This window comes from Aythya ferina (genome assembly GCF_964211825.1).
Source record: "Aythya ferina genome assembly, chromosome: 1".
NCBI lineage: Eukaryota > Metazoa > Chordata > Aves > Anseriformes > Anatidae > Aythya > Aythya ferina.
In genome coordinates, this window is record NC_140296.1 from 199,901,536 (window position 1) to 199,916,233 (window position 14,698).

Sequence of the window (14,698 nt, forward strand, 5' to 3'; positions counted from 1 at the left end):
GCAGCCTGTGGATTGATTGCACAGCTGTAAGGACAAATGATCCGGAGAGGTTCAATCAGGGAAGCACTCAGATGGAGGCAGAGCCTCTGGTTTATACCAGTCATGACTGAAATATCTTCTTAATGATGAGTTGCCAAAAAAAGTAAGGCAAGGCAAATGTACCAATCAACATATAAAATGGAAATCAGAGATGAGTTTCAAATCAGATATTCTTTTAGCCTGTGTCTTAAAAAGGCTGGGTTTTAAAGCACATAGTTTAGTGATAGGACTCTGTAGGTCAGGTCACATTGATGGTTGGTCTTGATCTTTAAGGTCTTTTTCCAACTTAAATGATTCCCAGAGATGATCCCTCTCCAGCCAGCAGGCAGCATCAGTTAACTGCTGGCTCCATTTCCCTTCCTATGTAGTTCCTACATAGTACAGCTTTGGTAGCTTGGAGGATAATCCTTACCACTGCAGTTGTAAGTATCAACACCTTCAAGACAGTTTTCAAAAGAAACAGCTCCAGCCCCGGTGGTATCTGTTTATGCGGCATGCCAAGTGATTTTTAGAGCAACTGGACTGATGGAAGGGAGCACAGGAAGTATGGACAAGAGTTAATACATTAACTTATTTCCAGATCTTTATTAAAACTGAGAGAGTAATTCATAATGAATAAACTACTTGTTGGCATCAGCCTTTTATCTTCCTTGGAGATATGCTACAAGCAAAACATAGGTCCAAATATTTGTCTGTTTGAATTATATGAAAATATCTTTTTGTGTAATTCTCTATAGCTTGGTTCAGCATCTTAGACATCCCAGCTGTGTTGCTTTGTTGAAATTTGCTGTATGAAATGGTTCCGCCTTTGTGGACTAAAGCAGAAGCACTTCTGCCATGGCCATTCTTAATGCAAATTTGGTTTCTGGCAGTAACATGTACTTGAAACCAATCACTTAATTTCCAGCAAACAGTTTAGATGCACAAGAAACATGTGAATGGCTGAAGGAAACTCAATAAACTCTGACAGCTTTCCATGCTTTTACATCACCTATTCTTTCATATCATTGGAAGTCTATCATCTTTCAAAATAAGTTAAAAAAATTAAAAGCATGGCATAAACTTTTATGTATGTCAAGTTCAAGAAATGCTTCTCGGCTTCTCCCCTGGTTACTTGGGTGGGGAGGTTCTTGTAAATGTGTGTGATTCTGGTCACATTGGTGCTTGTGGTAGTACCATCAACCTTAACTGACTATTTTCTTGCCAAAATGATAACATGACTTGCTTAATTATGTTCTTTTAAATTGCATTTAAAAAGTTGACTCTTCTTGATCAAACAATATTCCTTGTACAAGCCTATTTAGGGACATGCTTGTCCTTAAATAAGTGACCTCCTGGCAGTTGTCATCTCACTGGGCATTTCACTCACATTTGATGGAAGAAGGCAAATTAAAAATCAAATCTGGATCCCCTCATAGGTGACTGGAGGAAAAGCTTTGATTTTTAGTGGTTAAAATATATACGGTAGCAATGTACAAGAAGTTTACATTGACTCCATTGAAAACAAGAGCTCCTGTTTGCTCATTGAAGAAAAACACAGGACATAAATTTAGTAAGAAATATAAGCTCCATACCAGCTGAAATAGTCTTGCAATTAATACGAGCTCTGAATTGCCTGTGTCTATGCTATTAATGATGCCTCCAATGCAATGACTCCTACTGTGGATGATAGGTGCCTCTCAGGTTCTGTGTGCCCATGAGAGGTCACTGTAATGTACTCTTGGCTGAGGGTTTTCTTACTGCATTGCAGCACCACAACCTCAAATTCCAGCCCCAGCAACCACCAGCTCTAATGATGGTGACCCACCATGCTATGGTATGGCATATCCATACTTACAGAGTCCATGTCAACAGAATGTCTGCAATAACAGGATCCCTCTCCATATATTAGCCTCCAAGTGCTTTATGTCTACTTACTGGTATCAACTCTTCTATTAATCCAGTGTTTATCAGAACAGGTTTTATTTGAGCAATTGTAAGCAGTTACTTTTATTAGACAGTAAACTCTTTTTTTTTTTTTTTTTCTTTTCATTCTCTTTCTCTATTTTTCTTCAAATGCCATTGAAACAAAACCACAGGGCTGCAGTTTTAACCATCTATCCAATAAGTTCAATTTTAAGATTTCTCTTATCTCTGGACAAGCTGAAGTGAATAATGATCTAATTCTTTTTCTTCTTGTACTATGAAATTTATTCACCTAAATTATAGGAAGTGGCAAACCTGTAAGCAAGTTTGCAAATGTACCTTGAAGCCATAGATCATGTCCTTGTGCACAGATGGTTCCCTATGTATGATCATTACCCCGAGACTTGCAGAGCTCAGGACAAATCTTGAATTTTTCAAGGACACCACAAATCATAACTAGAGCCTATTGCTTGACTTGGATTTTACTCTACACAACTGCATAACAAACTCAGGAGTTATAGATGAAAGAGTCATCTGCACTTCAAGATTCTTCATTTTAGCCAAGTTCAAAAGCTTGGGGTCAGATTGGTCCCCTGAAATTACTTGGGAAAGAAGAAACCTTACTTGTCAGATATGAGAGTTACTGAATGACACTTTTCTGCAGCCACCTCCTCACAGTACTTCAGTCTGGGTTAATGTAAGGAAAAAAAAAAGAAAAGTAATAGCCTGGGGATATTTGTCATGGTACTGCTGGAAAAGATTTAGTTACATATTTTGTAAATTGATGCCTTGAGATATTTTTTAAAACTTGCCTTCATCTTTTGTTATGCCTATTTTCCCCTTTCAAGAGACATTTAAGCAGCCCACTTCTCCCTTCCTTTCTAACAGCCAGCAACCTGTTTATTGTCAGAGGGGAGATGAAGCCCTTCGGAGGGAAGGGAGCGGATTGTGTTGCCTGATAGCTGATAGCTTCAGATGAGCGTGAGACGAAGAATAACTCAGTGCAGACAGCCAAGATGGGCCCTGTGGGTCTGAAAGCACTGGGAAACTGCTGCAGCTCTCTGGTCTGATGGAAGCAAACTGCAGAAGCCTGGAGCTCTTTGGTGCTATAATGCATTTGAGAAGTGGAGACTCCATCCTGCATCAGTAGGGATGAGTTGCCTCCAGGTGCGGAGATAACTGAAGTGTGTTTCACTCCTCTTGGTGGAGAACCTGGCAGGGAAGCAAGCCCCTGTGGTCACCCTGTGTCACCCAGGCTTGGTGGCACAGCTTTGCAGGGTGGGAGCAGCTCACTCACCTCTGCATTTACATGGAAACAACTGAGATCCTCTATATGGCAGTGCAAAGCAAGAAGGATGGCACCCTGGCTTATGGGATAGTGTGCTAGGAGGCACAGGTCTGCAGCAGAAGTCTTGGATGACCTTCCTGGAGTAATATCTGCAAATCTCCCATATCTCCACATCAGTAAAACATCGTGACTGGTGAGCAATGAGAGATTTGGGCAAACAAGGACACCAGTACCCTAATTGACTTGCCAGATGTGGCTTGCAGAGCACGAGGGCTGGCATACTGCTGCCTGCCTTCATGGAGACAGCAATTTGATTTTCTTTTGTACCAATTTCTATGGCACTTGCAGGAATGACGTGCGTCAGAGACAGTTTCTCTCCAGTCGAATTTGCCTGAAACTTTGAATTGGGTTCCAAAATGATGGTGGGGGAGGGGAGGAGCATGCAGGTGGGAGATGGAAACTGCGTTGACATTAGCATTACATGAAGCCTAATATTTTAAGAAATAAAGCCCAAATTCTGCTTGTTTAGAGGCGTGACGCAAGAGCTGGTGCACTGCAGAGCAGAGGATGCTTTTGAGCCCTACAAAACAGGACTCCTATAGATCTGGCAGGGCGCTCCAGATGCTCCAGCTCTGCTGAATCCCCAGATACTCTGCCACGTCGACGTGACAGTGGTGGCCTTCCCACGGGGGTGCTGCTTATTTTTCCTAAAAGCTTTAAGAAATCCGCCTTCTATCTAATATTTAAACCAGGTGCTAATTTGTCTGGGCATCTTAACCGGTACATTTCCCCAGTTTGTTGTCCCCGGGCTCTGGCTCTGCAGCATGCAACCCTGAGAGGGGAGGGAAAGGGAGGAAGGGAGGAGGGTGCCTGGCTGCCGTCTCCATGCGGTGCCAGCAGCCTGATCAAAACGCTGACAGACCAGGCTGTGTAATTACATGTTTCTAGGAAGTGTGCTAGCTCCACAGGGAGCTGAGTCTGGAAAGGAGGAGGAGGAGGAGGAAGAGACTTTTTTTTTTTTTTGGGTGGTAAGGTGAAAGGGGTCAGTGCATAACGTGGCTCTCGCTGCAATATGCTCAAGGTAATCGCTGCTGTCGAGTGAACGCCAGGTGCTCCCCGGGTCGGGCTCCTCTTGCTCGTGTCTGTATTATGCAGGCATCTGCTTTCACAAGCGGGCGAAGCAGGGCTTGGCAAGAAGAGAGAAGAGGTTTGCCCCTGTTGGAAGCGGTACGTTGCAATATTTGACATTGCTTTTGCGCTAGCACTGCCAGGGCAGAGAGGAAGATGCAGGGGCACGGCAGGCTTATTCGACTTAAGCATTGATGTAGGTGGAGGAAGGAGAGTGGCAATTAAAAACAGTTAATTGCGGTGTGCTGGGGCAGGGGGAGGATGGCATGGACCTAACCTGTCATGTAGGTGTTTGATGTGTCCTCTGTTGCTGCTGCTCGCTGTGGCGGGCGTGCATCCGAGCTTTAAATATCCTGCAGCTCCCGATATCTCGTTTCTCCAGCAGGCTCTGCATTTCATTTTCCTCCTCTCTCCAGTGTAAAATTTGGCCTAGCTTAAGCCTCTTTCCCTGGCTGAGAAGGTTATTCCCTTCCCTCCTCTCCTCCCCACCCCCTTCATCCATCCTCCCCTCCTCTCGCGAACGCTCTCCGACCCCGATTTGGGGTTTCTCTCCCTGCAGCCAGCCGTGGGCTCTGTGGATGCCGTGCCGTGCCGGAGGGCCGAGGGCTGAGCACGTCGCAGGGAGGATTTGTACGTAGGAAGAGAGGCGATGGCCGTGCAGCGTGCTCCCGAGGCTGCTCTGAGCCTGCTGATGGTGAGTGCCTGCTGAAATCCGCTCGGGAAGGAGGGGGGGCGAGGGATGCTGCGCCGCACAGATTCAGGGCACAAAATCCACAGAAGGGTTTTGCCTGAGCCACCTCTTGGCTTTTACAGGTCCTGGGGAACTTTGTGAGGGACTCAGGTGGAAGCACTCATCCCTTGATGGGTTTTAATGCGTCCTGACCAAGGCACTCGTGGCAGGTGTTTGAAGTCTCCTTTCTGACACAGCTGGCGCTCACATTCGGGGTTTATCCTGAGCTGTAGATATTTCATTTTGCTCCTCATATCAGTGAATTCTCACGTCCTGCTTCTCTCCCCTCCTTCTGCCCTTGCTGACTGTGCGGCCACTTACCCGCAGAGCCAGAGACCTTGATTTCTGTCTAACGGGCGTGTTACTGGCTGCAGCCAGGTGCTTTTGGTGCTGTGTCACTTGGGGACCGGTCCTCTGATGCAGTGAATCGCCATTCGGCTCGCTGCAGACCGTGTCAGCCCTGCTGCTGACTGCAGACTGCAGTAATGACCAGCATTTACCTGAGGTATTTGCTACAACGTGTTGAGCTACTGACCTACTTCTCAAACTTCTGCATATTTATAATATTCCAAAGAAGATTATTTAGCATAACACGTGGCTGAGTCCAGAAACATGTCCCTGTCCTGCTGCAATTAAAATAAAACCTTTTGGTGGGGGTATTAGAGAGTTATTTAGCTTTACTGATTTTTTTTTTTAAACTCTTGTTGCCATTTTCTATACAGCAGCATCAAGGGACAGTTTTAGTGTAATATCTCTGCTGGATGCTTTTCTGCCTAAATGTCACCGTAATGTTTCTGCTGGAGAGCTGTTACAAGCAAAGAGCATGTGTGTGTGCATGGATGCATATATATTTATTCTCTCTATATATAATTATTATCACTGATCTCTTTTTCGATTGCACTAGGAAATGGTCCCTAGCACTCAGAGACATGATGAGTTTTGCAAGGGCATGCTGCAGGATAATAGCTTTATGGTGCCCGGGGCTGGTGACAAAGGTCAAGTTGAGAAAAGCAAATTTTATGTCCATTACTCGAAATGCTAAACATGCTATTAAACCTCTGCATGGCTTGTTTTATACTTGCCAGGGACTAACCTGCTGTACAAGTTCATTTTATTTCCTCCTGCTTACCTCTGGCCTTCCTGGCATTTTAAATAACCTCTTTCTTTTTCTCTTTTAAAGATAAATTGATGGGTGCCAGCCACCCCTTGCCATTCTTTGGGCTGTATATGTTTTTATTTTAATTATGCTTTTAATCTCAAGCTAAACCTCTCTTTCTCTCCATCCCCCACCTACGTATTCCTTGAGCTGACCCTGTCAAACTCTGGTACAGTGCCAAGCTGCCCCCAAAAAATTATTTTAAAATGTGATTTTCTGTGGTTGCATGGCATTGTCCCAGTTAGCATTTTGTGGTGTTTTGGGTCTTTCTGCAGCTCTGACCCACAGCCTGGACCCCTTGGGTCTCCTCACCTTGGGCATGGATCTGGACAGGGTTGTTGTGGCCTCCCAGCCCCCAGCAGATGGGTTGGGTTAGAGGTTCTAGTTTCCCACCCCATGGATGGTTGGGGTGGAGGTGGTGAGGACGTAATTCTGGGGAGGGAGAGGGCTTGTGTAACTCCTTGGGCTCTGCTCCAGGATGGTCTGGTACTAGAAGCTTGTTATGGTTGCCAAAATGTGATTTGGTATATAAAATACTTCACTTTGCCAACCCCTCTTTTGCCTTAGAATTTTCTTGGGCCATGAATTAGTTTAGTTAACTATGGAAACCTCGTTCTTTCCCCTCTGCTCTGCCTTGGCTTTGGTTGCATGCTTGAGCAGCTCCCCTTTAATCAATAATAAATTCTTGCATAATTCATCCCATAGTGAGCAGCTATAATGGCATCTCTTCTAGAACTGCTGCTCTCCAGAGATTAAAGGATTAGATGTCTTCGGGAAGTCCACAGAAGTACCTTTTAATACTTTGATGGGCTTTCTCCATTGAGAGAACTCTTTTAGCATCAAGGAATATTTCAGTACAGCATTTCCCCTGCAGTAGCATGCAGAAGGTGCATCCGACCCTCTGCTTTTTATGAGATGTAATTGGCAGCAGCATTTGGCAGTGCTGCATCAGTCTTAAAATATCCTCTTCTCAATGGGATGCTGCAAAGCACTTCGCAGGTAAAGAGACTAAGTTACAGAGCCATTAATTGACTTTTTCCTGGAACTAGATGCATTGAATTGAGTGACCTAAATTAGGAGTTTGCTCATCCAAAACTACATTTTGGTCAATTAAGAGAGATGTGCATCTCCATGGCTTCCTTCCTATAGAAGGACCACCTATAGGTATCTAGCATCAGCATGTCCCAGCAGAGAGAGCTGCACAAGGAAGGGCACTGCTTTTCCAAGTCCCAGCCATGCTGACAGCTCACAGCAGCTTGCCTGTGCCTGCTATGAGCTACCCAGCACATGCTGCTGAAGTGGGCTAAAGCAGCTCCCAGACCAGCTGCTCCTGTGTGCAGCCATAAGCACACTGCAGAATCTCATTAAACCTGTAGCCTTAAGTGGATGGCTCTGACTTTGGTTTAGTGATATAAATATTGAGGATCCAAAGGCCTTGATTAATCTGGATTGAATCTGTCTTGGCTTTGGTCTTGTTTTCACCATTCAGATGATTCTTCTTTCTCTCTCTTTTATATTCTTTTATTTTATTTTTCTCCTAGGCCAGGAAAAGTCTCAATAAAGGAGAGTCTGATTCTTAGACATGTATTTTCCTAACATGTTGTTTTCATACAAAGACTGTAATTGGAAAATATAACCACATTTTGTCCTTTCTGGTGAATGACTTTTATTGCAAGTAACTCTAGATTGTGCCTGACCTTGCAGGACTCCTGCCTCTACCTTGCAGAGATCACAGGAGACAAGGGGCACAGTTTGGTTCATCATGGGGGAAATTGGGCTGAACTATACCCAAAGTGGCTCTGCTCATAGCATTATCTAAAGAATAAAATGGGGCTTCCTTAGCTTCTGTGAACCAAGAGGAGGGAGCATCTAAGCATGCAATAGCACCTACCATGCCTTGTTAGGCATGAAAACACCTGCTCTGTTAAGATCATTAATGCTGATGGGAGCAAGTGCAATACTACTAGGATTTTATGTCTATGTTATTAGTCTGTTGTAAAATTTTAAAGCTGCAGACATATTGATTGTACAGATTTTAACAGCACAGTAAGTTATGATACTGGTGTCTCTCAAGACAACATTATCACTTGTCATAAAAACAGATCTTAAGGATTTGACCATCTAACAACTGTGGGTTGTAACAGTAACACTAATTAAATGACAACAGAGGTTCAGATGAACAAGATATACAGCTTGGTGTATGCCAATTAGTCCAAAATGTCTTAAAATGGTAGGTAAGAGCAGCATGGTTTTCTGTTTTCAGAAAAGTTAGCCCCAGCTAGTTTCTCTCACCCTCCCCATAAAAATCGAAGCTTTCCCATGTTTATGATCCAGCTTTGTCCTCTGGTCTGTATATATAATTTTTTTCCTTCAAGAAATAACAGCATACAATTTAGAAAACAGGTGCACTTAGTAAACACTAACTGTTTGTCTTTGGAGGAGAGTATTTCATTCCAGAGCACGCTGTGATGCTTTCACACTCTAAACTATTATTTTGTGTCTGTATTACATTCAAAGCTGAGGCTGGAGCAAAGGTGAATCTGAGATATCCTAGGTGACCCTAACCACGTTGGACTTGGTTATCTCTGTAGCTACAGGAGAAAAAGAGGCTGCCAACAGGGAATTCAGGGCATTATCTCAGGCCATAATATTTACAATGCCCGTGATGAAGAATGAGAATCTGGTGGCCTGTGATGAGGGCTGCCTGCCTCAGTTTCCTTATTTTCCTGTGTTGAAGGCTTTGCAATGTCTGTCTGAGGCAGAACCTGCAACAGGAGGCCATATGAAAATTACCCCACGTTAATTTAATGTAACTAATTGGTGTCTGAGTGCTATCAACCGCCAAAAATCCCAGTTCAGTGCTGTGCTTCCAGTTCCCCTTTTAAAGGAGATTCGTATGGGTTATCCTTCCTCAAGCAAAGCTAAACTGGAGTCTTCAAAACAACATCAATATCTTTAACCTGATTATTCTCCTGAAACATTACACCAATCCCTGTAGGATCTCCCTTAAAAATACTCATACATATTATCTGTAATGCTACTAAGTACCCTGCTCTGTTGAATTCTGAGGTGTTGGACTTGACAATGTTCTGGATATTTCATAAAATATTTCATGTTTGCTAAATACTTTTTTATGCTTTAAGTCTGCTCTAGTGAAGGCAAAATGGGGAAACAAAGTAAGCAGAGCATAGAAGCTCTGTACATGTATTTTCTTAGACAGAGGACTGAACACTCTGCCCTCTACTCCCCCCCAAAACAAAACAAAACAAAAAAAAGCAATATATTTTCTTCCTCTCAAACCTCCACACAGATCCGCAGCAATGCAGCTGGGATGGGAGGATCAGATGAAAGCTTCGGAGAGCAGCAAGGTTTCAGTGGTGGGATGAAGTCATTTTTCTGCCTGCCTCACCTCAGCCTTAAATTATCTCTGCCTTTATGCAAAAGCTCTTGGCCTCCAAACCTCCTGGCTCACCTACAGGCTGTGCTGCCCATAAGAGGCAAGCTGTGGCTGGCATGCTCCTTCCACTACACCAAATCCCACTCTTTTGTCACCCCTGTGTGGGTTTGGGGACAGCACAGCTCCTTTTTGATGGCTGAGACCCTGAGGCCTGTCAGCTGGCAGTGGGAATGCTTGGCAGTGACTTACACCATCCCCGAGGGATCGGTCGCACAGCTGATGTCAGGCCCTCTTCAGCTTCACATCCAAAATGAGATCTTTTATTATGCATCCCTCTCTGTGCTCCTTTTGTAGATATTTCTACCATGCAGGTGTGTGGGCTTCATCCTCAGCCTTTCCTGAAGGCCTGCAGCAGAGACAATGATGTGTGGTGGCACTTGGGGGAGGAACGGTGCCTTCAGATGTCCCTGCCTCCTCGTCTCTTTCCTTGTTTCATCAAGGCACTCATTTTCTAATAGGCTTCATGAGCAGTAAATAGCTGAGCTGTGCTGGTTGCTCTTTTGGAGGATGCAGCAATTCCTTCGTGGTGGCTGCTTGCTACCACAGACCAGGAATTTAGAGATTTCTTATTGATAAGTTATTCTGAGTTGCATCTGAACTTGCAGCACTGAATTGTACCTGAACTACAACACTGTGTGCCTTTGTAAACTCACAGCAACACTTCAAACACAGTGACTTCATTCAGCTGAATGAGATTAAACACCTCCCAGGATTGCTCTTGGCTTCCTTGTGGTGGTTGTCACCTTTTACCCGTCTGAGCTGAAGGACTACAAAATCATTATCCCTTCAATTCTGCTGTGCTGCATGCCAGAACTTTGCTTCTTCCTTGTTCCCCTGCACACAAGTTTTTTTTTAAATCTTGAAATCTTGTAGGAGAAGCAGACCATAATGCTTGCACATCTGAATTCTCCCGTTTATTACCACACTTTAAAACAAGAGTAAGAGGGATTACAGGTTTATTATCTTTTTTTTTTTTCTTCTTCTTTCTTCATTATAAATATTCCTGTGCCTTTTATTCCAGCTGCTCATTCTGAATGTCTGAGAAAATTATCTTGTCAGAAATGCACAGCCATTGATTTTTATTATTATTATTTTTGTATCATGGTATAGAGCATGGCTATTTGTGGAAGTGAATTAGTGGGCATTTGAGTAAATGATCATTAAGTTTAATTAGAGCCTTTCTGCGGTTGGGGGAAAGTAATATATTAGGACATTGAATAGATCACTAAAGATGACAACTCCTTTTGTACATATATGAAAGAATAGCGTCACTACTTTTTTTTTAATAAAATGTAGTGGAAAAGTTGACTGATATCATCAAACCAAAATAAAATGTTAGAAATGCTGTAATTACCATAATTAATATGCAGGGCTATGAATAGCTACTCATACATAGGAAGGACTTGTAACGTTGGGCAATTGCAATTATTCAGTTCTTTGCCTTCTGGTTATGAATGTCATACTTCCGTAATTACCGAACTCTTAACTTCTCAGCGTGGCAAAGATCCAGCCCCCGCCAGGCTAATGTGGTTAGCACATCAGGGCTCAGAGACTTACACAAATCCCACATGGATCCTTCCCCAGTAAATCCCACAAAAATGCAAATTTTTGTGATTTGGCGCCTGTAGCTGTTGTGCTCAGGTGGCTGGTCACATATGTACTCATCAACTCCAACAACTGCAACAGCCACTTCTTTCCATGTGTCTTCTTGAAAGCAGAAGCCCCCAGATGGATATTGGGTGGGCAGGGGGACGGGACCAAGTTTTAGGCTCTCTCTATCCAGTGTGCTGTCCCCAGTTCTACATAACCCCTGTAATTACTGCCAGGGAATGGGTGTTTCCATTCTTGCTATCAATGGCAAACTTCAGGTAAATATCTCCTCAGTGCCCTTCAGGGAGTTATATCCATTTTGCCCCCCACATCCCTTAATTATCCCTTTTTTAAATACCAACAAGCAGAGAAACTTGCAGAAGGGGGTTGAAATCAGTCACTTCATAAAGCGGTTTTAATGGCGGTGAGTAACAAACTAACCCCAATCCACCATCACCTTCAAGTGGTATGAATTCTTTTGTTTAAACTAATTTCTGGCTTGGCCTGAAGGGACAAACCTATACACAAAATGTTAGTGGTTTATTACATCCTTCATGGAATTAAAGCTAGGAATCCCCAGATTAAAAACAGCATCTCCTACTGTTAGCCCTAGTGTCTGGATTTAGTTTTTTGAGACTCCAAAACACTAGTGATAATGCTAAAATTCCAACAACTAACCAGGAACAAAGAGATTTGAAACTAAGATGCTTTGTTTTCAGGGCACGTTACTGAAATAATCAAATGTAATGAATGGAAGGAAGCCAGGAGAGCATAAAGCTGGGTGCAAACATTATCTACCCTGGCATTCTTTGTAAATCTGTTTCTGGTACAGATATATTTGTTCAACATGCAACTTGGTAAAAGCAGAATATCCCTTCCCTTACCTGCCCCCAGTGCCCACTGCCCACCCCTTGCCACTGAAGGGTTTTTCTCTGCAGTGAGTCCTCCTCTGGCCTCCCTTCTCTCTGCCCATTTACAGCCACCAGAGAGCTGAAAATTGTTTCTGGGTTTCTGGGGATGTTTTGCTAGTACAGAAGCAGAATGCACCCAGAGCCTTGCTCCACAATATTTTTCCATCTGTGGGCCAACTGTGATGATCCTTGTATTGCAAGACACTCTGGTTTGGCTCCCTGTAATTTGTAATTTGGTTGAAGCTAATGGAGGAGTGTTGTAGAACATATGTCTGGCTTAATATAGGTTCTAGCTTTTTTTTTTTTTTTTCTCACTAATATGTTAAAGTAAAATCTGGGACAGCTTCACAGTAAATAAGATTGAGATGTTTTTCATTTTTGAATAATATGAGGCTAATTGAGCTGTAGTGGTCAGAGCACATTGTATTTCCTGGTAATTAATTGCTGGCTGTGATAGCTGACTGCATAAAACTATGCTTTGGGCCATTAACCCCAGGTCATTAGTACTCAAGGAAATGTCTAGTGAAGGTCATTATTACTGCTGTTATATAAGCTATTGAAATAGAAAAAAAAAGTTGGCGTGAGCTCTTCAAAAACCCATTTTCCCTATTCTGTTCCCTTTTCAGTGATCAGGGAGCCAAGACTGTTCTCAATTGTTCTGCACTGACATTGATTTTTTTAGAAGAGTAGAGTTTGCCCACATTCTGAAAAACAGAGACCAAATGGCTGAAGTGTTTGAGAGGATGATCATCTAGCTTTGCAGGGCTAAAAATGCCAGCCTTTCCAGAGGATCAGCACAGGTTGTGTACTTGCTGGTAGTCCCAGGGGACGAGGACTGAGCAAAAACCCCTCTTTTTTTTGTTTGTTTCTTTAACAGCAAGTCACGCACTCCAGGGAGCTTGTTGCTGCGTGTCTGATCAGTGGTGTTTGTGCCTTGATATCTCAGGCTTGGTTTGATTTTTTTTCTTTCATTATTTACTTATTTATTTGCCTTCAAGTTCTTATTGATGGACCAAAATCAGTTTCCTTATAAAAACCACCCTTCTCATTATCCTACGGCCCACAGAAGGGCTTCTAACTTCCAGCTCTGGCAGGAGCTTTGGGGAAATTTGCTTTTTACTGTCCCTCTTCCCGTGGCAGACTGCTATGGGTGAAAACTACTTATTTTCCAGTTAAAGACAAAGAAACTGCTAATGAAGGAAAAGAATAATAAAAAATGTATTTTAGTTCCTTCCTTTAAAAAGACAATAGCACTAGCACTTACTACTTGCTTACTATTTTAAATACAGGTTTATGCTGAATGCTGTTTTCTTTAATCATGTTTAAGCAAGGGTGAGTATTTCACGCAAACCAACGTCCTTGAATCAGTATTCGAAAGCTTTCATGAGATTGCAAGGAACCACTTCAGCTCTAATTAAACAAAATTAGAGACAGCAGGAGATAGAGTGATGGCACAAGAAAAATGATGGAGATGTTTTTTAACTTGCTAAAGTTCCTAGCAGTGTTCCCCCTGTTTGAAATTTTGTTTTGGAGTTAGGAGTGAAACAATTCCTTATGAAGAAACCTGTATTATACTTATAATTGCTATAGAAACTCTCTCTCTCTCTTTTTTTTTTTTTTTTTTTTTTTCATTACCAGTACTGCAGTATTTAAGCAGAAGCTTATTGGTTCAGAGCCCTCTACTTCTGATGTATTGCTCCTCTTGAATTCTCTTCCTCCTCTGTATCTACCAGATACAGCCTCTTTGCTGTCCAGTGCCTTGCAAGAGGAAAACAATAAAAATAAAAATGTGCTGCTTGCATTGGTTCCAACACAAATGATTTTCTATCACAGAAATATTCTCAGCCATTATTTCAACATTACTTCTAGGCTTCTTTGGAGAGATAGTGCCTATATCATTTTAGGGAGCTTCCCATTTTTGAAGCATCATTTAAATTCAAGGAGTTAAAGAATTATCCATATGAAATTTCTCTGGAAGCTTTGTTTCACCAGCAGGAGTTAAGCCTTTGCTGTGAAGTCCAGAGGGTGTCTGCTGTCTTGGCCATGGATGCTATTTTGAATGTTTTGTTTTGGTTTGTTTATGTTTAGGGGTTTCCCTGAGATACCACTTCCAAATACAGGTTTCAGGCATTGCAATCATACATTTCTCCCAACAAAATGTATCTGTGCTCACACTGCAGATTGAAAGTGTCTGTTGTGGCTAGCCCCAAATACATTTGGGGAGGAGAGAAGGAAATCAGTGTTATTCACTTGCACAATGAAATGTAAACCAGTGCCAGAGGTTTACTGGACATTTTTAAGATTGCATGAGTGTGCAAACTAATGAGTGTGAATAAATGACAAAAACAAAACAAAACAAAATAAAATCCAAGCAACCAACCAAAAGCAAACAAACAAACAAAGAGAAGCACAGGAGTTCTGTATATAATGGGAGTAAAAAACAAATTCTCTTTGAACTCTGCATGATTGGCTGTCTGTAATAAAGCAGGGGTAG

At 42.6% G+C, this 14,698-nt stretch overlaps 1 protein-coding gene across 3 annotated transcripts in view; it reads left to right on the forward strand.

Annotated features, from left to right (window-relative positions):
- The first annotated feature begins 3,568 nt into the window (after window positions 1-3,568).
- FRMD4A (FERM domain containing 4A) overlaps window positions 3,569-14,698 on the forward strand; it is a 350,418-nt gene continuing 339,288 nt past the window's right edge. Inside the window, exons 1-2 of one of the 3 annotated variants that reach the window (XM_084517308.1) lie at window positions 3,569-4,820; window positions 4,920-5,054. In XM_084517308.1, coding sequence (XP_084373434.1) covers window positions 5,010-5,054 — 45 coding nt within the window. In that variant the 5' untranslated portion in view covers window positions 3,569-4,820; window positions 4,920-5,009. The remainder of the gene's footprint in view (window positions 4,821-4,919; window positions 5,055-14,698) is intronic. The other 2 variants (XM_084517305.1, XM_084517306.1) reach the window with 2 other exon arrangements.